Source organism: Rhinopithecus roxellana, chromosome 3 (assembly GCF_007565055.1).
Source record: "Rhinopithecus roxellana isolate Shanxi Qingling chromosome 3, ASM756505v1, whole genome shotgun sequence".
NCBI lineage: Eukaryota > Metazoa > Chordata > Mammalia > Primates > Cercopithecidae > Rhinopithecus > Rhinopithecus roxellana.
In genome coordinates, this window is record NC_044551.1 from 48160447 (window position 1) to 48188134 (window position 27688).

Genomic DNA, 27688 nt, shown 5'->3' on the forward strand with positions numbered 1-27688 from the left:
GTGGTGGCATGTGCCTGTAATCCCAGTTAGTTGGGAGGCTGAGGCTGGAGAATCGCTTGAACCCCGGGAGGTGGAGGTTGCAGTGAGTCGAGATTGCACTATTGCACTCAGGCCCTGGGCAACAAGAGTGAAACTCCATCTCAAAAAAAAAAAAAAAAAAGAAAGAAAAAATGTAGAATTAATCTGGTCACAAAAAAATGTTTGCCTAAAGGATACCTTTCAGTGAGTGTAGAAGTAGAAGTCAGCTGCTGAATTGCAATCAGAGAAAGAGGCCCTCTATGTTGTATTAGCATGCACTAGAAGGCTCTCTAACCTGATTGTAGAGTCCTTTATTTTCAGATTTTGCTGAAGTAGATGCTCAGAGAGTGCTTGTTATAATGTTAGGAAGGGCAGTGTGTTTGGCACATTCTGAGAGTACTGATTCTACTAGGGGTTTCAAAGCACAATTATATACTGAAATTATCAAGGAGTTTTGGGTAAAGGCTCTCATGTGTTTTACATGATAGTGTTGACAGTGTGACTGTTATTTCTAAGAATAAAGCTTGATCAAAGTGTAGTGTGTCTAATTTGATGAACATTCTTCTTGGATTTCAAAAGTATGGTATGTTGGTGGTTTTCCAGTGCATTGTGGCTGAAATGAAATATGTCACTACAGGATTTCTTAAGTTTTAAGATTCGGCCTCCTTTGGTTATCTATTAAAATCTCAATCCCCCTCTCTCTCTCTGTCTCTGTCTCACACACACACACTCGCTTGCACATGCATGTTTAATTCTTCTGTGCAGATTTCTGGCTGATGTTCACCCTCATCAGGAATGAATGCTGTTTTCTTTATATTACCACCAGTGAAGATTTTGGGAAGAATTCTGTACTCTGTATTAAGAAAATGACAAACATTTTTACAATCTCTGTATGTTAATCAATGTATTTTCAAACTACACATGTGCTCAGGAGATCTTGATATGACCCCAGCTGGGTGGTGGCGGCCCCATTCTCTTCCTCCTACCGACCACTGCTCTAGTTCCCTTTGCTTTCGATGGAGAACTGCTGCTGCACAGAGACATTTTACTCTTTGTGAAGGGGATGCTGTTTAATTTGAGTGCTTATATTCTCAATAACCTCTTTAGGAGTTTCTGAAACTGAGAATGTTTTAATATATGTTGGGACATTGGGGATAGGCTATAATGAGCCAGAATGGATTTGGTAAATGAAATTAATGTAAAGTATCACTTCAGAGTATAAAATTTTGTCACCAAGAAGCAAAGGCCTTCTTGAAATGCAAGGACTTATGTTTGCATTAGTAAAAAGTGTTATTTGTTTTCCCAGTGAATACAATGAAGATAGTTTGCATCCCTGTAGGTGCAGTAGCTGCTGTAAAATAAGGCTCTTTGTTTTTGTGCTGGGTATAGGGGTCAGGCTCCTTCTGAGGCTGAGCTGAATTACTTGAGGACTGCCAAATCCCTGGAGATGTATGGCGTTGACCTCCATCCCGTCTATGTGAGTAACATAACACAAAATATTTTAAGCTGATGACATTTTTCTTAAAAAGTCACTGAGACTCCCAAAGGAAAGTTGCAGTTCTGTTGTTTAGCAAGCAGATGATACTTTTTTATCTATGTTTTTCTAACACAAAGCAGTTCTTGTGTGGATTAAACCCTATTGAGTTTTGCATAAAAATCTGTGATTATATTTCCATGTGTAGAAAACAATTAAGTGGGCTTGAAAACACAATCTGGATAACATATCCAAAGGGCTTAGCTAAACATCAAAACAATATAAAAGTGATGTATAGGCCGGGCGTGGTGGCTCACGCCTGTAGTCCCAGCACTTGGGGAGACCAAGGTGAGCGGATCATCTAAGGTCAGGAGTTTGAGACCAGCCTGGCCAACACAGTGAAATGCTGTCTCTACTAAAAATACAAAAATTAGCTGGTGTGGTCGCGGATGCCTGTAATCCCAGCTACTCAGGAGGCTGAGACAGGAGAATGGCTTGAACCTGGGAGGCAGAGACTGCAGTGAGCTGAGATCGTGCCCCTGCACTTCAGCCTGGCAACAGAGCAAGACTCCATCTCAAACAAAAACAAACAAACAAACAAAAGGATGTATAATTGACTGTATTAGACAGAAAACAGGAGGATTTTTCAAAAAATAGATTTTATGGCAGCAAAACATAAATATAGTCACTTGCCAGGTAAAGTAGGCATTAGGCAATAGGCCAGGCACAACTACTGCTGATTCTGTTAATATGAGGGTTACCACCTACTATAGGTATCATTGCATTAATAGAAATATTTTTGCAGATTTTTTTCAGTGGTTTATGAAAACTTGCTGAATAGTACTCAATGAGCAATTACACTGAATCTGCACTGAGTGTTCTGGATCTGGGTTTTAACCTTTGAGCTACTTCTCTTAGGCTACCAAATGATTATTCTATGCCAATGAGATTAGAATGCCTTTGTCTTTGAATTAAGAGGAGTATGGGTAGCAGTAGTTAAATTTTATTTGAGAAAATGAGCCAGATACTTTATTCTTTATAGGAAATGAATTGCTGAAGAGTATTTATAGACTGATTTTTTTTTTTATCAATTGGATTATGGAACTCAGTTTTTAAAGAACCCTAATAAAAGTTTCTCTAGTGCAAATAACATTCATGCATTCATTTTGTGCATGTCTTTTGCTCATTAGCATTTCCTCCAAGAAGAAACAATATCTTGTTATTTTTACAGTTAGAAGCACTCCTGTTTAATGTGGCAATAAAAGCTATAGATTTGGGGGAAGAAGTAGTTCCCTGATATATTATATTCCAATTTCGTTAGGTCATTAAATACTTCATAGCACTGTCCTTATACTGCTAAAACTGTAGAATCATTATTGTTTTCCCTTCCCTCCCTTTAGCTACATTAATCTTGTTAGGTTTTTCAGTTTTTAAAAGAAAACATTCTATAGGAAATTTATAAAGAGAGTCTTCTGTGAAATGCTTCTACGTTTGTATAATGTTTTCCTAATTAGAAATCACCTTTTGTTGATGGTAGAAATTTATGGCAAATGAGCTAGATTTATTAGATTCTTCAGTGGATTCCTTTAAGGTTTGAATTTTAAGAACTGAAAAGTGGGCATCAGCAAGTATTCTTCCAAATGTGTTGCTTTATGTTTTTTGTGAATATAATTTTGCAGGTTACCGTTTATCTTAGAGTAGAAATAACATTATCACAAACAGTTCCGTGCATGTCCTTGGTACCCACTCTGTGACCTTTTCATTTTAAGATCCTATTTTTAAAATTTGGATTTATTATTGCCTGAAAATAAGGGTTCTCTAGTCTTTACCAGAAGAGATTATACTTTTACATTTTTGAGCCGTCTTAAAGTTATAGGTAGAAGTAGGAAGAAACATGATGGAGACTTCAGAAAATTCAAGTGTGTGTCTGCTAGCGACTGCCTAAACTTTCTAGAGAGAGTTGGGGTGGGGACGAAGTGGGTTTCGTGATTGTCCACATCAGAGATAAATCAAGCCATTTCAAAAGCACCCTTGATAGAAGCCAGTGGTTCTCAGTCTTTGACTGCACAGAAGTATCACCTGGTAGTCCTGTGTTTTTTCTACTTTGGCCTCTTCATTAGAGATTCTGATTTAACTGTTTCTGGTAGTGCCCAGGCATCAGCATTTTAAGCTGCAGAGTGATTCCAGTTAATATGCTGCTAGTGTTGAACACCACTGTGTAAGGAAAGTTGGGTAAGTCCCATTGGCCTGACTGGTAGTCCAGGCTCATTTTAATGAACTGAAGTAGCAAGTATGAAGAACAGTAACAGAAAGTTTCTTCTAAAACTTTGAAAAAATAAGCAACAAATTAGCTACTATCATAGTGTATCTAGCTTTCTAGGCTGATGTCTTTCAAAAATTAAATCCAATATTGTAACAAATTATATTTGTATGGTCAATTATAGTTTGACAAAGAGATTTTATGTGAATATGTGATTATAGGCATATGTTTGCTTTTGCAGGGAGAAAACAAGTCTGAGTATTTCTTAGGATTAACTCCAGTTGGTGTTGTTGTCTACAAGAATAAAAAGCAAGTGGGGAAGTATTTCTGGTAGGTATGGGCTTGAAAACAAAGTTGGCATTCTGTGTTTTGGGCTTATGGGACTCCTGTGTCAGTGAAAGAGTTGGGGAAAAGAAAACAGGTATTTTTCCAGTGGTTGGTAAATAAATGAGTGAAATTGGGTGTGAGTTTTCTCCTATTGCACCTCAGTATATGTTTTCTCTGTAAATTTCAGACACTGTGATTCTAGACTCTCTTTTCCACGGGAGCTGTGTGTAGTAGGATTTCTCACCCATTTCAGTATGTGCTGGTGGGCTGTGGATCCAGGACTATTCTGACGTTTAGCTCCAAATGAGGATGAGTTGGAGACATTGGGAAGCCCGTGGCCCTGCACTGTGTTTGGGAAGGCGGCACTGCCACAATCTGGGGATTCCAAGGTCATTGTGCATTTAGTGGAAAAGCATAGGACAATGAGAATGGAGTTTGCGTTAGGGTTTATGGGGAACTCTCTCTGTCCCTGTATGTACTGGGTATGGAGCAGTATATAAAGGAGCCAGTATTCACCAATCTTTTTCCACTGGACACTCCCCTGATTTTCTGAAAGGTTAATACTTAAAAACAGCAACAACATCTGCTTTGTTTTTTAGGCCTCGGATTACAAAGGTTCACTTCAAGGAGACTCAGTTTGAACTCAGAGTACTGGGAAAAGATGTAAGTTTCCAAGCCCTTAGCTTAAATTAGAAGGGGGGTGTCTTCTGTGTTCATTTATAGCTTAAAAGACATTGTGAAGAAATATTTTCTTCAGCTACTTCTGCATGGAGCCAGGTTAATTAACTCACATCACAACTTCTCAAGGAAGGAAAGGGAAGTGAATAGAAATGAATGCGAGAGTAATGGAGAAATGAGCATTTTAGATTTAACAAAGGAAAGCAAAACCTTTCTAAGGCAGAGGAGAGAATAGGAGGTGATAATTGTTATTAGTGTAATTTGCTTTCCAGTACTCTCTGTGAGGGTAGAAGGTAGGAGTTATAATCAGAAGGGTATAGCCTACATTCAGGACTGCCAAAATGTGTTCTAATTTTGCTCTAATGTAAATTAAACAACCTTTTGGGAGTCTCACTTCTGCTGTTTCCCTCATTGAGTGTGATAGACAAACCAGATGGAAATTCTGGATGCTTTCAAGGAAGAATGCAAAAATGCCGGCCTTTGCTTTGCAACTTGGCAGTGTCCTCTGGGAGTATTTGGGTAATGGGCACAAAACTTGTCAGCGCCTGGATGTGCTTTCATGCCTTGATGGGTGTCTTTGAGAAAAATGGTCAAAAGAAGGCAAGGATGTGAAAGCTTCCTTTTGATCTACCTGTGAAAATAATGCTTCCTTGAAGTGCTACTACTGTAAGCCATATATTATGGGATATATGAGTGAAAATATGATGTTCAGTCCATATTTATGGGATACATGAGTGAAAACATGATATAGGAGGATCTACCCTTCTGTCTCTTTGATACTAACTTTGTGCAGAACAAAAACTAAGTGGAGTTTAATTGATTTTCTTGATTAACGAAAAGTAAATTGGTGCTTAAGCATGCACACATTGAGACAGGAATAGTAGAGCTGCAGCTACATTTGGGCATGGTATTTGGCAGAGTGCCTCACATGTAGTAGGCACTTCATAAGTATCTGTTGAATGATCATTGAACTGATGCACTGAGATACTGTGTGCTGCCAAATCAGAAAACCTGGTGCTACTCTTTGTTCTCCTAATAGGAAAAAACATTATTTCATCCTGAACTATATGGCATGCTGCCATTTACTGATACAATTAAAACTGGATTTTGAAATTAGTTTTAACAACTTGTAAGGAAGTGAAATTCCAGATTTTTGAAGAAATGATAGTACAGAAGCCATATAGTTGTCTTATGGTCTAGTTTGGAGGAAATCCAATGTGTTCTTCAGCTCCTGATTAGACATCTCAATTTTAAAAGATGTGCATTATAATGTAAGACTGTATTAAAATCATTCAAAAAGTAGAGTAGCTAATTAGATAGGAGGGTTTTGTAGTTTTCTCCATATGTTGCCATTCATTACGTTCACATGAATAATAATTCATCTAAATAATAATAATGCAAGGAATAAAGTCTATTAAATATATTTGAATATAATGTTTCAAGTTTTTTTTAGCAGAATATGATAATCAAGACTTTTATGGAAACATTACTATTATTCAAAGTATTCTTTCCTTATAAGCTATTTTTGTGAGTGAGGTCCTCTGGTGAATGACTTTGATGTTATTATTACAGTGCCTTAAAATATATGTCTACTACTGTCTCAGGATAAATATTTGGCAAAGTGCCCAGCTAACCTGAACTTCCATCTTCTTGGACTTCTTCATGATTAGGCAAAAACAACAGCAACAAAATTGATATCATCATGTTATTTTTCAAATGACAGTGTCCATCGAATGACCCTGTTTCCTGCGTACTCAGCTCAGGTGTCTCCCATCCCCACCTCATTCCTTCCCCAGCTTTGAGATGAAATGGATGTCTGGGGAGACCCAAGGCACTGCACACTTCTAGGTCATTAAGCTCAATGTCAGTGATCTGTAAGAAGGTGACAAAGCAGGTCACATAACTCAGAGGCTTGAATTAAAGGATTTTTTTTTTATTGCTATTGAGTATCACATTAATTTATCAAAGCATTCTATTTCCTAAGTATTCTTGCTTGTGGGTCTTTTCTCTTTCTCCACCAGGGTACCTCTCTGTGAGGCAGCGATTTACATAATGGTTGAATTAGGTTGATTATTATGGAGGCCTAACCATACTCACAAATTGAATTTAAAAGCCCCTTAAAGCCCATCACTTGGAACAGTAATCACATTCAGCATGAAGAATGGTTGAAATGCTTATTCGGCTGGTTTGCTGGTCTGGTCAGACTTAGTATGGTCATTGCATTTAGGCCAAATTCAGAGATACTTTCATGCATTAAGCTTCCAAATAAGTAGCGTTATTTACATAATTTTGTACAAAAAACTAAACTTTTAGTATAAAGATCGTACATGTTGACTATAGAAAATCCAGAGAATGCCCTGCAAAGGAGAAAACTAAAATTACTCATTATCCTAACACTCAGAGGTAATGATTATTAATATTTTGATACAGTTGCTTCTAGATTTCACCCTATCAGTGTGAATGTGTATATGCATAAATGTAGATCCTCTATGTGGTTTTGTACATGCTTGTGTATTTTATATTGTATCATAAGAATTTTCCCTTTTTTGTTAAATTTATTCATATGTTCCTGCATGGTGTTTGATATGTTTTCTTTTTACGTGTTTTACTTTTTTTCTTGCTATTGTGGATGCAATCTTTTCTTTCTATTATTTCTTCTAACTGGTTTTTGCTAGGAGAAGTGAAAGCCATGGAATTTTATTTGTTTATCTCAGATCTAGTCATTTTGTTGAATTGTTGCATTCCAGCTGAGAGTTCTTAATTTGATTCTCATACATTTTTATAGGTATATCACTTGCAAATGAAAATAATTTGTTCCTTCAATTCTACTGTTCATGCTTCACACTTTATAGTATTAGTCCGAACTTCTAGAAGGGTACTAAGTGATATAGCAGTATAAGGCATCCTTGATTGGCTTTCTGTTTTAATGAAAATGTCACTACTATTTTATCACTATGTGTTAGTTCTTGGTTTTAGGAATACATGTTTTTTACTAGGTGTTGAAATTCTTTTATGTTTATTATCAGATGGTTGATTTTCACTGAATACCTTGAGAACTAAGACTGTTCCTTGTTTACTCATTCAGCAACTTGGGCTTATTTCAAAATCCGGGCAAGAGATGATATTGTCTCTATCTCAGTGGATCAAGGTGACAACAGTCAAAATGCAGAGAAGCTGTTGGATTATGGATTTTACCACCAGGGTTTCCTGAATGTGGGCAGATATGAGAGGAGTCCTGGTCACTTAAACGAGTTTGACCTGCGAAGCAGGAAAGATAGAGCTACCATCAGGCGAAGTGGGGAAGGTTATGGATAGAGCAGACTTGAGGAGGAAGATCAGGAGTCCCGTTTTGAACATGTTGAATTTGAGATGTCTTTTAGTCATACAAGTGGATATATTAAATAAGAAATGAGCTATGTGAGCCTGGAGTTCAGCACCAGAATCTGAGCAGAATATATAAATTTGAGAATCATTGCCATCTGCTAGTTTTTGAAGCTATGAGACTACCTGAAATCACTGGGAAAATGAGTATAAATAAGAAAAGAAGAGAGAGAACCAGCAAAGGAGGCTGAAAAGAATCAGCCAGTGAGGTAGAAGGAACACTAATTATCCTGAATGCCAAGTAAAAGTCATGTATTAAGCATGTGTCAAATGATGTTGATATGTCATATAGGGTAAGGGCTGAGAATGGACCACTGAATTTAGGAATGTAGGAGATCATTGACAAGATGAGTTTCAGTAGATTGGAAGAGTGAGTTTCAACCCAGCAGTTCCCCTCTTAGGTATGTGTACCCTAGAGAGGTGTTCTGTGCAGCACTTACGTAAAAGTCAGAAAAAGAAATTAACCCAGAATTCCATTAACAGGAGAATGAACAAATAAATTGATGCATATTCATTAAGAAAAACCCATAAGAGAGGTAACAGGAAGATAAGAATTGGAGAAGGTAAGTGTGGACAACTCTTTGGAGGACTTTTGGCACAAGGGGAATCAATAGAAATATAGCTGGCAGGTACTGTGCCAACATCAAGGTATGAAGAGGATGACTTTAAGGATGACACCCACCATGAAAGATTGCAGAATTTCATCAACTGGTAAGATCCAAAGCTGGGAGTTTTAGAGGGGAGGAAAGAGAATGGTCTGAAAGCAGCAATGTGGAGCAGGGAGGATCCTCCCCACTTTTAGGTTCAGAGATGCAAGAATGGTGGAGACAGAAGACACAGCCATCCCTTGAGGGCTGCAGTGGAAATAGGGTCTTCAGGGATAGCGGGTGTCTTCTAGTGCAGGAAGGTGAAGGACATACGAGAGAACAGACTGAGGAGCGAGGGGGTTTGCTGATGAGAGGTCATGAATTCTGGAGGGCACAAAGCAAGGGTTTCAGGAGTTGGGTAGTGATGAAGAAAGAGGCAAGGGGGTGTGCTGAGCATTATTTGGGGGTGACTGAGATACACAGAGATAAGGAGCATCATGAGAATTGGTCCAGTCGATTGGGAAGGGAATGATGATTGGGTTTCCATGTCTGCCCATTTCCTCTGGAGATGTGGGGTAGAAGACCTAAAGAAGGTGGGGTGGTTCCAGTGCACTACCTGGTTCAGCCTGACCCTTCTCAGGGGAGGGCCTCTCTTACCTGTGGGCATGAGCTCAGAGTCAACACTTGAGAATGGATTGAGGACTTGCGGGGAAATTGGGTGTTACATTAACTCTGGACTTCACCCTCCATGATCAGATGTGCATTTCAGAAAGCACACTTGGCTGCAGGGTGGAACATTCCACAGACGTGAGCACAGAGGCAAACAGGGTAGGAGATATGATCAAGGGGATACAAGAGGGGACTCACTGCAAAGATGGAAAGAAGTGGGCAGATTTGGGAAGCATTTAGGGGGTTAAATTGTTTCTGATTGGTAGCAGATTCATTGTTTTTGTGGAAAATAGGAATTTAGGATAATACTGGAATTCATTGGTTTTGGCAACAAGAGGAAGATGTAATTCCTAACACAGGACTAAGCCCAGAATTCAGCATGTAGTAAGCACACTTGTGAAATAAATGAAAGAATGAATAAATGCTGCTGTGCTTACTTTTGTGTATAATACCTCAGGAAACTAACCTCAGCTAAAGTTACCCCGTGTGACAGGATGTAGAACCAAAAGGTTCCTGGCAACTCTGGCTGTGAGTAATGAGATCCACTTGGCAGAACTCTTGGGCTTGCTTTAAGGAGAGTACACGGGAAGCGGTGATGGCCAGGAGTCATCACTGTTTGTCAACAAGTGCAAGAGGTCTCACGTTAAGCCAGGGGTTCCTTTCACATTTTAAATGGTACTATAGATTTTTAAAAAGTATTTTTATTTGAAAATAATTCAAAATTTATTTTAAAAGTTGTAAAAATTAAAATATTAAAAAGAACATATTCATTTACTGTTACCTAGAGTCACTTATGGTTAATGTTTTACTTCACTTCCTTTGTTATTTGTGCTTCTTTCTCACTGTACACACACAGGCCATTTTCTTTAGAAGAGCTTGAGAGTAAGTTACATATGTCATAGACTATAAATATGTAATTGTGTATTTCCTAAGAATAGGGATATTCTCATGTAACCACGGTATAGTTAACAACTTAATACATTAATAATGATATAATACTGTTACCATCTAGCTTCCATATTCCAATTTTCTTGGTTGACCTAATAATGTCCTTTTTAGCATTTCCCCCCTATGGTATAGAATACAGATAACTTCCTTTAATGTGGAACACTTTCTTTTTTTTTTGAGACAGAGTCTCACTCTGTCACCCAGGCTGGAGTGCTGTGGCTGATCTCAGCTCACTGCAAGCTCCGCCTCCCGGGTTCACACCATTCTCCTGCCTCAGCCTCCCCGGTAGCTGGGACTACAGGCACCGCCACCTCGCCTGGCTAGTTTTTTGTAGTTTTTAGTAGAGACGGGGTTTCACCGTGTTAGCCAGGATGGTCTCGATCTCCTGACCTCGTGATCCGCCCATCTCGGCCTCCCAAAGTGCTGGGATTACAGGCTTGAGCCACCGCGCCCGGCCTAATGTGGAACACTTTCATACCATTTTGTTATCTTTTATAACATTGACATTTTAAAAGAATACAGTTATACCTTGCTGTTTTAAAACAGACAGTTTCTTGTTTCATGTTTTTCAGCTGTTTCCTTGTGATTAGACTGAGGTTATGCATTCCTAGATGTACAGCTGCATAGGTGAAATAGTGTCCTTCTCAGGTGTCTCATCTGGGGGCACATGGTGACCACCTGTCCCTCGTTGGCTGTTAAGTTTGATCACTCATTACAGTGTTGCCTGATTTCTCTGCTGTATAGTTCCTGCTTCTCTCTTGCAACTAATAAGTAGTCTGTGGGGAGATATTTAAATCAATGTAAATACCCAGTTCCTCTTTAAAATTATCTATAAATTTAGCATTCATTGAGGTTTCTTGCCTGATCCAGTCTTCTACTAAGATGGTTGCAAAATGCTGATTTTTTTCTAGCTCTCTACTCCCTCCTCATTTATGAGTTAGCCCTCAGCATTCCACTGAAGCAAGAGCTCTGCCTTCTCTCTCCTTTATTTATCTTTTGTCAGTAATTATTAACTTCTATTTTTTCGATGGTTTAAAATGTATTGCATACCTATTTATTTTTAATACTTTCAACTTTTATTATGGGTTAAAGGGTACATATGCAGGTTTGTTACGTGGGTGTATTGTGTGACGGTGAGGCTTGGGGCCCTAATGATTGCATCATCCAGGCAGTGAGCATGGTACCCAACAGGTGGTTCTTCAGCCCATGCCTCCCCATCCAGTAGTCCCCAGTGTCTGTTGTTTCCATCTTCATGTTCATGTGTATTCAATGTTTATTTCCCACTTACTTACAAGTGAGAACACCTGATACTTGGTTTTATGTTCTTGCATTAGTTCACATAGGTACCTAACTATTTTGCTGTTCAGATTTGGTTAATGGGAACCCCTTCAATCTGACTCCTCTGCCTTTTGGATCTGCCCCCCCCCCCATCATTTTGGGGCAAATATCTTCTTTTTTTGGTGTGGTATATTTCAGGTGCATGTTGTATCAACCCTGCCCCTACCCTGAGTGTCAACCATTATTCCAAGGAGCTCTGGTTCCTTTTACTGGGAAATGGTCTAGATCTGGGTGCTAGGTGTGGTCATTGCTACTAAGGTGACTTTGTTTCTTGGCCTTTTCAGTTGACAGAGCTAGGGAATAGATGCATGCATATACACACACATAGACCCTAATATACATATATAGAAATAGAAATACATGTACACATGTGCATATAAGCATACACATATTGATACATAGCTTAGAAATCATGAGTTCACAGCATACCTCTAGTTCCTGTCCATAACCACAGGGTTCTTCCTTACCCTCCCTTATTTTGTATTTGTATGTCCTTTCTTTGGCCATGGGAACCTTGGCTTCCAAAAAAGCACACATTTACTCATTTGCTCAATTCTATAACACATACTACATAGTTTCAGAATTGCTTTGGTCAGACCACTAAAATGGACAATTGTTTGCTGTTCTTTCATCCATATGCACCACTTTGCCAAGACAGAGGGCCTAAGAGTCAAATACTGTGTTCAAAATTTACTTGAATTGGTCCTCCCTTCCCTTCCTTCCTTCTCACCATTCATGTCTTCCTTCTTCATTCCTGTGCTCATGTATTCATTGGAAATCTATTTAGTTTTATTGTTTCAGGTTGTTTTTAGTTATAGCTCCCTCTCCTTCACATTCTTGTTTAATTTTATTTTTTAATATGTAGAAGGTTAACTTGCTTTCAAAAATCAAAATTACTCAAAGACTCAGAGAATTATCACCAACTCCCATTTTCCTTCCGTCCTGTTCTGCCATGCTTCCTTGTAGGTAACCAACTTCAGTGTTTTGTAGTTAATCCTCCCTGTGTTTCTTTTTGTAAAGATATGCATTTTTTTCTTCATTGTTTCTTTCCTAAAAGGTAGCATACTATATGGGCTTTTGTACTGTGTTGGGGGTTTTTCCCCACTTAGTAATATCTCCTAGAAATTATTCTATATCAGTTCATTGAGAGCTTTCTCATTATTTTGTACATAGCACTCTATTGAATGTATGTAACATGGTTTATTCAACCAATCTCTTATTCTTGAATATTTAGAAAAAGTTTTCAATATTTTACAGTCACACATTTTTCTTCATTCAGTAATTTTGTGTGTACATGTTTTTGGAGGGATGTCTATGGGTTCAATTCCCAGTAGAGGGATTGCTCGGTCACAGGGTAAGTGCATGTGTAGTTCTGTTTGGTATTGTCGTATGCCCCTGCTTCACTCATAGTTGTACCACTTTGTGTCTCCAACTACAATGTATAGAAGTCCTGGAACTATAGATTTAATATTTTCCTCAACTATTCTTAAGTGTGGCTGTTAGTAATAATTGGGTCCTGATGCCACATGACAGTTTGATTTGGAATTTTTCAGATTTAGTGATGGACTGTTAGACATGTGATCAAATAAATGTTTTAAGTCCAGGTCTCTCGCTCACTAACTGGGCAGTTCACTGAACAACATTTAACTACGTTTCCTGATCTGTAAAGTGAGGATGATAATATCTCTTATGAAGCTACTGTGAAGTTACAAGCACCTAGTGCAAAGTTGGACAGGTAACAGGGCACACAGAAAAATCCATTTGGACTTCTATGTTCATATCTGTGAATTCCTTCAAATAATAAGAATAAGCTCAACATGATAGTTTTCAAGGTTTACTGGAATACAATGTAAATATTTTCTATGTTCTGGCTCATATTCTCTCTTTTGGAAGTTTTGGAGGAAAAGAAAAAAGAGGAGAAGCAATGTAATCTAACACATCCTATTCAATTCTAATTTATGCTTCTATGAGCTAGAGTTGTATATAATTATCAAGAATCAACTTATTCATCTGTAAAATGGGTAAGATGGTTTTCACATTTAGCATATGTTTTGAAATGTAACCCACATAGCTGATAAGAGTACTAGAATATTTTGCTGTTTTTGTTCTTACACTGTGAAATATACATGCGGAAATGGAAATTAATTTTATTCTTCAAGTGCTGTGTGAAATGCACAATGATTTTTCAATTAAAAAATATGTAACCATATTACATGCATTTGTTTTTTTAAAAATGTGTGTGTGTATGTGTGTGTAGAGGGTTGTTTATGTATAGTGCAATATTTTTTAAACTGGAGTATGTACTTACCATACACTTCCCTGAAAGAAAGTTCTTTGTTCAAATAAATTAAAACAACCTACAACCTTACCAGCTCTTGGAGATTCACAGTATATATTAGCGCGTTAAAGGTGTGAGTGTTTAGCCCGGTGTTTCCCATACTTATCTGAGCAAAGAACCCCTCTATGCCAATATTGCAAGACCCTAGTGTTGTAAGAAACACTCTTTGGGGAGCATCGTGTAAAGACTGGAAAGAATAAGATCATGTTTTATTCAGTGTCTTAAAATTTCCTTCTGACTTCCTTTTCCAAGTAATGACAAAATTGGTGAATTTTGTTGCAGGACTCACCCTCAATTCATTAGCCAGGTTTAAACTCAGGATGCCTAGAAAAGAGAGCATGAAAAAATATGAGGAAAGCAATTAAAACAGACATTGTGCCCAGGATATCATGTATACCAACATAGTTTAATTTTTAAAACTACAGTCAGTTTCACCGTTTAGAAAGATAAAATTTTTCAAAAGACTTAAAATTTTATAAGCTTTCTTTGGTATCTATTTCCAGTTGGCGAATAAAGATTGCAGTTCGACTACTTGCCTTCCTTTGCATGATCAGTAATTAAGAAGAAAGTTATTTTAGTCATTTGCTTCCAGCCGTCTGACTATTTTTGTTTCTCTGCCTGGAACCTAAACTCAGTTAATGATTGCAAGTTAATGTAAATTTTGTGTGAATTGGTTAGAAAGAAAAAAGCAAAAATCTCACAGTACTTTAGACTTGTAATCGTCACACTTCCTTTGTAGCCTCTCCCCCGACCTCTGTGGAACATCAGTAGGAAACCTCTCTGCTGTAGACCTTCAGGTATTTTATATAATGATTGCATTTTACTCTCCTTAGATGTACTCATCTCTTTTGCTCTTCAGTGATGACGTACACCGTGTATCTTGGGTTACTTCTAATGTGACCTTGGATGTGAGCCAGGTTTATAATGGGATTAAGAAAGGTATTCATACCCATAATTTTAGGGAGCCTGGGGAAGGCAGACTGTCCAGTTGTGGCTGTTTCCCAAAACAGAAACAGGGAGGAACCTGTCAGAGTACAGGATTGCATTCTTGTGTCAAGAATACAGGCTTAAGAGAGGCAGTGAAATGGGACTAGGCCCAGGCAGAATAAGTGGGTGTGCTGCTGGCAGTGTGAGCTCTTCAGTGATCCTATCAGGAATCCCAGTACCCTTAGAAGAAGCTAGGCAAAAGTAGATTTTTTTCTTTAAGCTTGCCAAGAGAGACATAGTCAGCCAAAATGGGAAAAGAAACTGGGAAGACCAGAGGGAGTTAGGTTGGGAATTTGTTGATATAATACAGGTCCTGAATTCTTACAAATGATGGAATTGGAGGTTTGAGTCAGGTTTACCTAGAGACCCATGGGGCAGTAATATCCACGTGATACTGGGCTTACAAATGACTCATGCTTGATTGGTTTATGAAGTAAAAAGAAATAGATTCAGAGAATAGCTTTGCTTCTGGTATGAAATGACCAACGCTATAAAGGTATTTGAGTAATTTTACAAAAAGCGAGCATTGGATTCTTGGCTAAAGTATTTTAGCAGGAGATTGGAATGAACTTCTTTAATTAAGCAGCTGTTCATCTTTGTGTGAATGAGTAGAAATGTGCTAATTGGCCATGTTTATCTGGAAAAGGTTTGGTAAGTGAGAGTGGTAGAAAGAGATATTTGAAATGCCATGGCAGTGGAATTCATGCCAGCAGTTACTGTACATGGCAAAAGTACACAGAATTTATTTAGAATACCTGGCTCCTGTTTCAATTATGTTAAGCCTCCTTTTAGTATTGGGATCATTCTGCCAGGAACAGGATACAAAATAGGCAGCTTGTCCTAAAGCTCACTATAAGTGGAGAATGAGTTCATACTTGTCATTTGTACTTGGCAGAAATAATTAGGAAGCCAGTGGGGAGGCGCTTTTGATCCTTTACTATATTTGTACCCAAGGAAACTTGAGAAAAACTGAATTCTGGTTAGATTTGAAATATCTTTTATCCTTTCCTTAAGTGATGGTAGTGTTTTTTTAAAAAATTACTAAAAATTAGGCATCCTGTGACCAGGTCTCTACTTGAAAAGTAAAAGGATACAGTCACCTACCTGGCGAAAATAGTTGAAAACCAGACTAAGAAAAGTTTGAGATTTAGAGGAGACTTTGTATTATTTTAAGACGGAATACTTTGCTTCTCCTTCCAAGACTTTTGGAAGACCCATGGGTCCCTAGGTAAACCTGACTCAAACCCCTAATTCCATAATTTGAAAGAATTCAGGACCTGTATTATATCAGCAAATTCCAAAAGTCTTGGAAGTCTTTGGAAGCATGTAATTAAATAAGTTTTGATATTTTTATTTACTTAAATTATACCTCATTTTGGATTATTTTGCTAAAAACGTAAAAATGTCTATGTCACAGAGAAGTCATTCTCAGCCATCATTTCTAGTAGGTGGTAATTCTCAGTATGTCCTGCCACACACAGTACTTCCATTGTTGAAAGGCACAGGGAAATGGTGGGTCTACGTAGTAAGGAAGGACGTAGTGGGAGAGGGGCAGGGGTAGCCTCTCCTGGTCTTCTCTTTACCTTAACAATTTATCTTGATAGAATGCAGTCACAAGCAGACTTACTTTAAATGAATAACTTGTACATTCTATTTTAGGATAATTCAGTGCCCTTAACACCCACCCCTTAGAGTAGTGATTGCCTCTGGGGAAGGGAATTGGGGACAGTGGTGGGAGGGAGATTGAGTTGTCAGTGTATACCCACTTCGATAACTTTGGCGTTTATACCACGTACATGTTATACATGTGTCAATGACAGGGATATGTTCTGAGAAACAAGTCATAAGGCGATTTTGTCACTGTGTGTACATCATAGAATATTTTTACACAAACCTAGCTGGTCTAGCCTACTACACACTGACAGTCGAGGAAAATAATGAGACAAGTCTCAATCATTTTAGATTTATTTGCCAACGTTAAGGACATGCCAGGGAGACAGGTCTATGCGTTTCTCCAAAGATGATTTTGAGAGCTCCACATTTAAAGGGCCAAAGATGGGATGTTGAGAAGCATACAGTTTTCATGTAAGAGGGAGGTAGGGGAAAAATAGTCATTCATGCCTTTGTCTGCCTCAGTGAATCTACATTTTTTTTTTACATAGGATGACACAAAAGGGGCAGAGGAAAAATGCGGAGAATCTGCATTTTACATCAGATAACAGACAAAATAGGGTAAGGAAACAGTCAGATAATGCATTTGTGTCTGGAGTGACTGTACCTGTAAAGATAAAGCTATCAATTTGCATTACCATGGTAAAGTTTTAACAGCTCACTAGGAATTTCCTTGTGGGAAAAATACGGGGGAGGCATGTAGCTTTTCATCTTGTAGCAATCTTATTTAGGAACCAAAAAGGAGAGGCAGGTTTGCATGACCCAGTTCCCAGCTTGAATTTTCCCTTTAGCTAAATGAGTTTGGGGTCCCCAAATTTAATTTCCTTTCACAATACCTAGGCTATACAGTATAGCCTATTGCTGCTAGGCTGCCAACCTGTACAGCATGTTACTGTGCTGAATACTGCAGGCAATTGAAACACTACGATAAGTGTTTGTGTATCCAAACGTATCTAAACACAGAAAAGGCACAGTTAAAATGCGTTTTATAATCTTAAGGAACCGTTGTTGTATATGCGACCCATCATTAACCAAGACATCCTTATGCCATGCATGACTGGATATTTAAAAAAAGAAAAGTACAAGAAAAAAAAAAAATTCTCTCTAAGGGCTCCTATCTTCTCACAAAAGCCTGGGCTTTCCCTCCCTGCCCGGAGGAGCTTTTGTGATTTCCTGTGCGTCCCCTTTTCTAGCTCTGCCAGCAGTTTCTTTTGCTGTTAAGGAAAACACTTTCTGAATTCATTGACTTTTCTTCCTCACCTCTAATTGTATAATCCCTATTCCCTTCACAAAGGCCTTGGAAGATTTCTTACCGTGAAATGTGGTAACCTCTGTTCAAACTCGATTTGACCTTTCTGGGTCACTTGAGAGTTGTACTCTCTCTTCCCAGCCTGTCTGACACTGTTTCCTGGTATATTTGGACCTCTCTCACTCCACCTTCAGGAGCATCTTTGCAGTGATTTCACCTTCATCTGTTCTGTTCGCTCTCCCTGAGCCGTCTTGTTCACATGGTGAGATCACATGTGTGAGTAGATGTCCCCTCTCTCTGGCTCTCTGCACCTGCATCCTTATTGGCCCTCTAGGTGTCCCATGGGGACCTCAAAATCAGAATATCTTAACCTGAACTTAATGTCTATTCCCTTGTCATCCAAATGCCCATTTTTTCCACTTGCTATATTTTAGTAGCACCCAAACCAGAAACCTGAAAATTTTCCTTTCTTCCTCCACCAGACAAGGTTTTGGAATTACAGCTAGCCTTGCTGTGATGTGTGTATGTTGGCGTAGTTTCCATCATATCTCTTCATCTGACAAACTCCTAAGTTGGGAAGCATCATTCAAGTTGGAATTGGGAGAAATTTTATACACGTAAATGTTCTGTCCTTATTAAAAGTAGGAGACAAATCATTTCAGTTATTCTTTTGCATTGATTGTTTTGTGTTTATGAGTGCATAGAAACCTCATTTTCAGAGGCATTTGCTTCATTTGAGACTTGAGTTTGGTTTGTAGCTTTGAAATTAAATTAGCAAGTATGTAACTTCACAGAGCTTGTGGTTTATTACGTTAGCACTCATATTGTGTTTTGCTTAGTTTTCTATTCAGTTACTTAAAATATAAGTAGTATTTTCTGCAAAATTAGAATTACAGGCATATCTTGTTGTTTTGCACTTTACTTTATTGTGCTTTGCAGACACTGTGTTTTTTTACAAATTGAAGATTTATGGCAACCCTGTCAATCTGTTGGTAGCTTTTTTCCAATAGCATATGCTCACTTCGTGTCACTGTGTCACGTTTTGGTAATTCTTGCAATAGTATTTCAAACTTTTTCATTATTATTATATATGTTATAATGATACAGGAGCTAAGAAGGAATTACTTAGGTAGATAACACGGGCATGGGAGTCCTCCTCGGTAAAGCTTTTCTTTTTAATGAAAAGCAGTCCCGAATCATTTTCTAACACAGAGCACCCTGCAAGCTAGGAGCTTGCACAGGTGGGTGCCGGCAGGAACTAAGGACAAGACATTTTCAAAATGGTGGGTCCATCTTCCCTTCTCTGCCAGCCACATGTACTATAAAGGAGCAGACAAAATGGTGCAGATCAACTGGAAAGCCCACTTGCATAAGAAGATTAGGGTAGGGCGACCAGCCTTCCCCGCACACTATGTAGACATCATATCTGATGAAGCCATTCTGTGAGCCCTATATGAATTAGACACCGCCTTCTCCAGCCTGCCTATAAAATCTGCTGTGGTCCATGGCCTCCCCCCTTTTTCAGATGTCTCTCTTTCTCAGGGAGCTGCTTTCCTCCCTCCTTTCTTCTCTCTATTAAACTTTCCACTCCTTAACCTACCCACATGTGTCCATGTCCTGAATTCTTTCTCAGTGCATGACAGTGAACCCCAAGGTATATACCCCGGACAGCGTAGCCGCTTCAGTAGTGATCTGTGATCAGTGATCTTTGATGTTACTGTTGTAATTGATTTGGGGTGCCATAAACTGCATCTGTGTAAGATAGTGATCTTAATTGATAAATGATGCATGTGTTCTGACTGCTCCACAGACTAGCCATGCCCTGTCTCTCTCCCTCTCCTTAGGCCTCCCTATTTTCCAAGACACAGTAATATTGAAATTAGGTCAGTTAATAACCCTACAATAACCTCTAAGTGTTCAACTGAAAGGAATAGTTGTGCGTCTATGATTTGAAATCAAATGCTAGAAATGATTAAGCTTAGTGAGGAAGTCATCTTGAAGGGTGAGATAGGCTGAAAGCTAGGCCCATTGTGCCAGTTAGCCAAGTTGTGAATGCAAAGAAAAAAATCTTGAAGGTAATTTGGAGAACTACTCTAGTGAACACAAAAATAGTAAGAAACAAAACAGTCTTATTCTGATTTGGAGAAAGTTCGAGTGGTCTGGATAGAAGATCCAACAAGCTGCAGCATTCCCTTAAACCAGAGTCTCTAATCCAGAGCAAGGCTCTAACTCTCTTCAATTCTATGAAGTTTAAGAGAGGTGAGGAAACTGCAGAATAAAAGTAGGAAGCTAGCAGACATTGGTTCATGAGGTTGAAGGACAGTAGCCATCTCCATAACATAAAAAGTACAAAGTGAAGCAGCAAGTGCTGATTTAGAAGCTATAGCAGGTAATCCAGAAGATCTAGCTAAAATTATTGATGGAAATGGCTACACTAAACAACAGATTTTCAGTGGAGACAAAACAGATGCCATCGAGGACTTTCATAGCTATAAGGCGAAGTCAATGCCTGTGTTAAAGCTTCCAAGGACAGGCTGACTGTCTTGTTATTTTCTACTGCAGCTGGTGACTTTAAGTTGAAGCCAATATTCATTTACCAATCAGAAAATTCTGGGGTCCCTACAAATGATGCTAACTGTACTCTGTGCTCTATAGATGGAACAACAAAGCCTGGATGACAGCACATCTGTTTACAGGATGGCTTAGAAAAAAATACATATATATATACACACACATATGTGTGTGTGTATGTAGTTTTTTTTTTCAAGACAGAGTCTTATTCTTGTCACCCAGGCTGGAATGCAGTGGCGTGATCTTGGTTTACTGCAACCTCCACCTCCCAGATTCAAGGCATTCTCTTGTCTCAGCCTCTTGAGTAGCTGGGATTACAGGCACCTGCCACCACGCCCAGCTAATTTCTGTATTTTTAGTAGAGATGCGGTTTTGCCAAGTTTGCCAGGCTGGTCTTGAACTCCTGACCTCAGGTGATCCGCCTGCCTCAGCCTCCCAAAGTGCTGGGGTTACAGGTGTGAGCCACCGCTCCCGGGCCGGCTTAGTGACTATATTAAACCCCATGTTGATATCTACTGCTCAGAAAAACAAGATTCCTTTCAAAACATTACTATTCATCGACAAAGCGCCTAGTCACTCTAGAGTTCTCATGGGATTGTACAAGGAGATTAATGTTGCTTTCATGCCTGCTATCACAGTATCTCTTCTGCAACCCATGGATCAAGAGATAACTTCGACTTTCAAATATTATTAAGAAATACATTTTACAAGCTATTGATGCGATAGATAATGATTTTTCTAATGGATCTGGACAAAGCAAATTGAAAAACTTCCGGAAAATATTCTCCATTCTGGATGCTCTTAAAATAATTTATGATTTATGGCAGGAGGTCAAATTATTCTGATTAGCAGGAGTTTGAAAGAAGTTGATTTCTACCCTCATGATGACTTTGAGGGGTCCAAGACTTCAGTGAAGGAAGTAACTGCAGATGTGGTAGAAATAGCAAGAAAACTAGAATTAGAAGTGAAACCTGAAGGTATAACTTAATTGCTGCAATGTCCTGATAAAACTTCAAGGAATAAGGAGTTGCTTCTTATGAATGAGCAAAAGTAGTTTCTTGAGATGGAATCTACTCCTGGTGAAGATGCTGTGAACATTTTTAAAATGACAACAAAGAATTTAAAATATTGCACAAACTTAATTGATAAAGAAGTTGTAGGGTTTGAGAAGATTAACTCCAAGTTTGAAAGAAGTTCTTCTGTGGGTCATATGGTATCAAACAGTATCATGTGCTACAAAGAAATCTTTATTGAATGGAAGAGTTCATTAACACAGAAAGCTTCATTGTTGTCTCATTTTAAGAAATTGATACAGCCACTCTAACCTTTAGCAACTACCACCCTGGTCAGTCAGCAGCCATCAGCATTGAGGCAGTACCTTCCATCAACAAAAAGATTATGACTTCCTGAAGGCTCAGATGACTTTTACCATTTTTCACCAATCAAGTATTTTAAAATTATGGTATATATGTTGTTTTTTTTTAAAGACATAATACTATTGTATACTTAATAGACTACAGTACAGTGTAAACAACTTTTACATGCCCTAGGAAACCAAAAAATATGTGCAACTCACTTTATTGCAATATTCACTTTATTGCAGTAGTCTGGAGCTAAACCCACAGTATCTCCAAGGTATGCTTGTACAGTTGCTCCTCAGCATCCACAGGGTATTGGTTTCAGAAACCTTCCTCCCAAGTCTGAGGATGCTCAAGTTCCTTATATAAATGGTGTGGTATTTGCATATAACCTGCACACATCTTCCCATATACTTTAAGTCATCTCTAGATTACTTATGATTCCTCACATAATATACATGCTGTGTAAATAGTTGTTATGCTGTATTGCTTTTTAAATTTGTATTTTTTTTCTGAATATTTTTGATTCGAGTTTGGCTAAATCTGCATATGTGGAACCTTTGGATATAGAGGGCTGATTTGTACCTTCAATGTTGTTTTATTTCTTACATATTAAATATAGAGAATCAAGTAACTACTGGATTAAAATAATTAACATGTGTTATACACCTATTATATGATACTGTACATATGCATATTGTTTAATTTGATCATCTCAGTAACTTGACGTAGAATGGAGAAATATGGCATCAGAGACGTTATTTAATTTTCCAGATGATGCTGCTGGGGTGTTCACTTCTTCTGGTGGTTCTTCCTGAGGTTCTTTATTCATTGCTTTATGTGTGACTTGTGCATCCCTGAAAGTAATACACTTAAGGACTGGATTTATGGGCATCTTCTTTTGATTGGGTTTTGATTTTCACATGGTCTGTGCTTTTCCTGTATTAGTGGCTGTTTATGAGGGAGATTTTATAGTATTTCACCGCCACTGTGCAAACTGTCTGTCGTCACGGGGCAATGTAAAAGTAGGTAATAAAGGTGCTTTAAGATTTAAATGGAATTTATAAAATTTTAATTGATGGAAGGTGATTTTAATGCACCTCTCCAAAAATAGTTATCAAGAGACAATTATTCTTTATATATTTTCAATAATCTCTCTGCTTGAATTTTTGTTACCTAAAGGGAGCTGTTACTTGAAGAATGCTATCTTCCTTCCCTGGTCATTATTCATATTCTCTGTCTCTCTTTCTCTCTTAGTGTAATGAAACCTCATTCTTTTTTGAAGCTCGGAGTAAAACTGCTTGCAAGCATCTCTGGAAGTGCAGTGTGGAACATCATACATTTTTTAGGTAAATTGATGTAAAAATTTTGTTTGTTGTTTTAATAAATGAAAATGGCATTTGTTTTTATAAAAGGAATTCTGTCTACAAACAAATTTGGAATTGTTTCCCTTTTACTAATTTTCTCAATTCCTAATTCTCTGGATTATATTAATACAAACACGCACACATATATTCATGCATGTGTACATATATATACACATAGGTACTTACACACATAGATACAGTTATATCTTTGATACTACAAGAAAGGTTCGAGGTAATATTTTTAGGTTTATGTAAAACATGCAGCCATTGTTAGCACCTATGTAGTATTGGTGGAAATGGAGTGTTCTGTGCATAATTAATTTTAACAGCCTATCAGCCATCTAGGTAGAAATGTGATAAGGCAATTGGGTGTACAAGGCTCACTGGAAAGACCAAAGTTGATGATGTCACTTAAGTAGGTATTTACAGAAGTGGCTGGATGAGGTCACCAATGGAAACAGTGGAGAGAGAAGCAGAACTCCAAGGACTGAGCTTGGTGGTCCCTCCCGACATTACAGGCCAGGATGAGCCAGTCTAGAGTATGAGAAGGAGCAGTCAGAAGAGTGTGTGGTATCCTGGGAAATGAGGAAAGAGAATGTCTTGATGAATAAGGTGCTGGCAACTGCACGCAGCCCTCCTGGGAGGTCAGGTCAGATGAAACTAGAGAACTGACCTTTGGATTGCGGGGATACTTTTTCCTTGTTTCACATCTTTATGTTGTAAAGATAAAACAAAAATTTAGCTGGTGATACCTTAAGCTTTAATTTTTGTTTTTGTTTTTTAAATGGAAACAAAATTGAGTTCTTCCCTGTTTCATCCTCATGGAATATGAATAACATGATGTTGGAGAAGTATTCTTATAAAGTGGCTGGGGTCCTTTATAAAGTTTGTGTTAGGAGTAAGGGGTGGCCCAGAATGCCTATAACGTTGAGTCTTTGTCTGATTTTCTTTTGCAAATTGATTAGAATGCCAGAAAATGAATCTAATTCACTGTCAAGAAAACTCAGCAAGTTTGGATCCATACGTTATAAGCACCGCTACAGGTAAATGACATTTTTTTCCTTGGGAGGATGTGTTTGTAAATAAATACTTAATTCAGCTGTTATGCTCAATGAAGTTTTTGATTTATTTTTTTCTTTTTTCTTGCATTGCCAATGTGTTTTGTAAGCATAACGGTTTATTAAAACTTTCTTAACAAACATGATTTTCAAGATTTAATTATATTTAACATTTGCATTAGCTGTGTTGTGGGCTTTTAGACCATAGTAAAGTTTATTATCTTCAGAAATTCATTTTGATACAGTTATCACTTATTTTTAATTATGTGTGTTTTGTGATTATGAAACAATGTAGATGTTCTGAATAGTAACTAATTGTGTTTTTAAGACATTCAGTTGATCCCCTAATTTAATACAATCTATACTTTTTATATTGTGCATCAAACCATGTTTTTTCTGCAGCATAAAGCCCGCATGTAGTAATGCTAGCAATTATATCTCAACTTTATTGAGCAGTTACTAAGTGCTACGTACTGTGATACATGTTTTCCATTCATTGCTTCATTTAATTATCAGTCTTCTGTAATATTAGCTCCATTAATGTGTGAGGACACTAAGGCTCAAAGAGGTCAAGTCCCTTCTCCAGGTAATCCAACTAGGAGGCAGGGCAGTGGGATCCATCCTCTGGCGCTCTAACTGCAGAGCTCATGTTTATAACCATTAGGCAAACTGTTAGCCTGTTGTGGAAAAAGCCTGATTGTCATACAGCTAGGCAGGTGCTGATGTCTTTTTCTAATACCAGCATTAAAAATGAGAGTGGGTTCTATATTTTGAAAAAGAATTTGTCTCGTTTCAATTCATTCTGTTCAATGGAGAGAGCCTGTGATGTGCAAGGCATGGTATTAGGTACCCACAGATACAAAGAATCAGATCTACCCACTTCTGCCTTCAAAGAGCTATAGTATTATTCAAACAACGAGAGAGGTCCCTGGGCCTTGTAAAACCCAAGCAGGGTGGGGAAATGCCACCTAGTGTCACAGAGATGGGACACTTCTGTCAGTTCCATTGGAGACATCACTGAATGAAATGCTCCCTTAGGAGGTACAAAAAAAGCCAAGGCAAGCATTTTCAGGACAATAGTCCTCTATGCTAGATTTTAATTCTTCTCTTTTATAATGTACTTTTTGGGTCTTGAATTTGAGATTAAAGATAATCAATAAAAGGTGATGAATATTAAATATTCAGTGCATTCATTTTTATATATTATTTAGTTAAAAATTTGCTCATTTCTTGACTAAAAAATACTTGTGTCATGGTATTATGGATATTCTTGGAATTTACATGAAGGTATTCATTGATATGTTCATGTTTAATCTTTGGGTTTTCACTGTTGTTCTGTAGATGGTGATACAATTATGAAGAATTTAAGGAAGTATTATTTATGTTTATATTGAGAAGAGCAGGTAATAGTCAGTATTTGGACTGTTCTTCCAGTTGTGGCATAAAAACGCCACCAGGGTTATAGAGAGAATGTCTCCTTGTCCCTGAAATGGAGCTGGTAGAAAGACATCTGTGTTAATGTTCACACTATTAAAATTTTAATTATCCTGTTTAACATACACTGTTGTTGGCTTCCACAAAGTTAGCCATACCTGATTTCTCAAATTTATTGAAATGCAAATGTTGCGGCTACTGGGAATTATTATTAGGAAGTTATTGGATTTTGCATATTAAATATAATTTCTTCCAAGGACGTGATTAAAAGTAACCTTTGCAAAATTGGAGGCCATGCTAAATCTGTTCTAATTTTGTGGCTGATGTTAACTGCCTAGTAAGTCTTAATGAATCTTAAATCTACATGTCTGTATGTAGGAAACGCTAGCATTATACCAACCTTGGAAGAAAGACGATGCCCAGAGCTTACGCAGGGATGAGTCTCTGATTGCTGGGGGGTCATTAGCATACAGACTGTTTATTGTCAAAAGAGGGCAAGCAACCAGAGTTTAACCAGCACAATATGCCTGCCACTTTCTTGAGACATTCCAGAGATATCCTGGAATGAAAGCAGAGCTCTGGAAACACATTCTCCTCCTTTCACCCTGCAGGCTTTTAAAGAATAGGATATAAAGAACAGCCTAACAAGTGGCGGCAGTGTATGAATGCAGGTGTCTGGGTGTGTTTGTGTGTGTAATTGTGTACGTGTTTATAGTGATGTGTTAGTGTCTTTGTGGTTGTGCATGTACATGTGTGTGATGGAGAAAGACAAGAGTTCTAGTCTTTACTTTCTCTTGCATTTTAGGTCTTGCAAAATGCCAAGGACAGTGGCACTTTTTGGGAAAACTAGTGCTTACTTAAGGGAAAAATCGGACTTTTTTAGTGATATGGGACAATTAAGATTAAAAATTAAATTTGTGAGGAAAGGCTGAGCTGAAATCTGATGTTCCAATACTTTTTGTTGTTGTTATGTTATTACCAGAGACCAATAATCTGAAATAGAAATCTTTGATTAAACATTTTGTTATACATTGCTATCTTTCCTGAGCCCCTTACAAATTAACCTTGCCTTTACCTGTCATTAAGTTTATGGGGTGCTCCTAGTTTTGATGAATTAATGAGCTGTGTAGAATTTACACTTGAGAATTGAGAAGGAGGGCTTAGAAACTCCCTTAGGAACCCAGATCCTCCTTGTAGGACTTAACTCACGGGAGCTGTCATGAGATTTCACATTCTATGAAGCATGGAAGAGAGACCAAGTTCTCATAAGAACCTCCTTTGTGTCTGTTGCTTTCACATGTGCAGCTTTATTTAATCCACTCAATGACCTGCCAAAGAGGTTTCATATCCCCCTTTATATAGATGAGAAATTGGAGCCTCCAAAAGTAAAGTAATTAAGCGTCCCTAATCAGTAAGTGGCAAAGCTAGGATTTTGAACCTGAGTATTTCTACTCTTGTTCTTTTCTTTCTATCTCATTTAGAGGCCACAGGGCCTGCTGGCACTGCCACCCAGCATGCAGAGGGGTGTGTGTATGCCAGAGGCAGCAGGGAAGTGGTTGATCACAGAAACAAAGCTCTATCCTGTCATAACAGAGAGCCACCAGACATGCGTAGGGACTTTCATCACCTTACACTGTAAATCTCTATACTTGTCAATTACTTTCTGCTACAAGGAAATAGGATGCTATATAAGAATACTTCTGCCAGTAAATTGTAAGAACAAGTAGAAATATAAATGAGGAAAACAAGGCTGCAAGGATTTTTACAAATAACCTTCTGAAGATCACGCAGCTAGGAAAAGGCAGAGCTTTGCTTTAAACAGGGCTTGCAACTTCAAACCCAACAGCTACATGTGCTGTTCCTTCTCCCATGCCACCAGGCTATGCCATACTGACCAGCTGGAGTTCAGAAAGTTTGTTCTAGTGCTGGGTCCTGTACAGCCTGTGGCAAATCACTTTACGCTTCTGGTCCTCAG

General features: G+C 38.1%; 1 protein-coding gene across 2 annotated transcripts in view; it reads left to right on the plus strand.

Moving 5' to 3' along the window:
* The window catches only part of EPB41L4A (erythrocyte membrane protein band 4.1 like 4A), a 266828-nt gene that overhangs the window by 164669 nt on the left and 74471 nt on the right, over nucleotides 1-27688 (plus strand). For both annotated transcript variants that reach the window (XM_010360995.2, XM_010360996.2), the window contains 5 exons: nucleotides 1408-1495; nucleotides 3994-4082; nucleotides 4679-4742; nucleotides 23112-23203; nucleotides 24187-24264. In XM_010360995.2, coding sequence (XP_010359297.1) covers nucleotides 1408-1495; nucleotides 3994-4082; nucleotides 4679-4742; nucleotides 23112-23203; nucleotides 24187-24264 — 411 coding nt within the window. The remainder of the gene's footprint in view (nucleotides 1-1407; nucleotides 1496-3993; nucleotides 4083-4678; nucleotides 4743-23111; nucleotides 23204-24186; nucleotides 24265-27688) is intronic.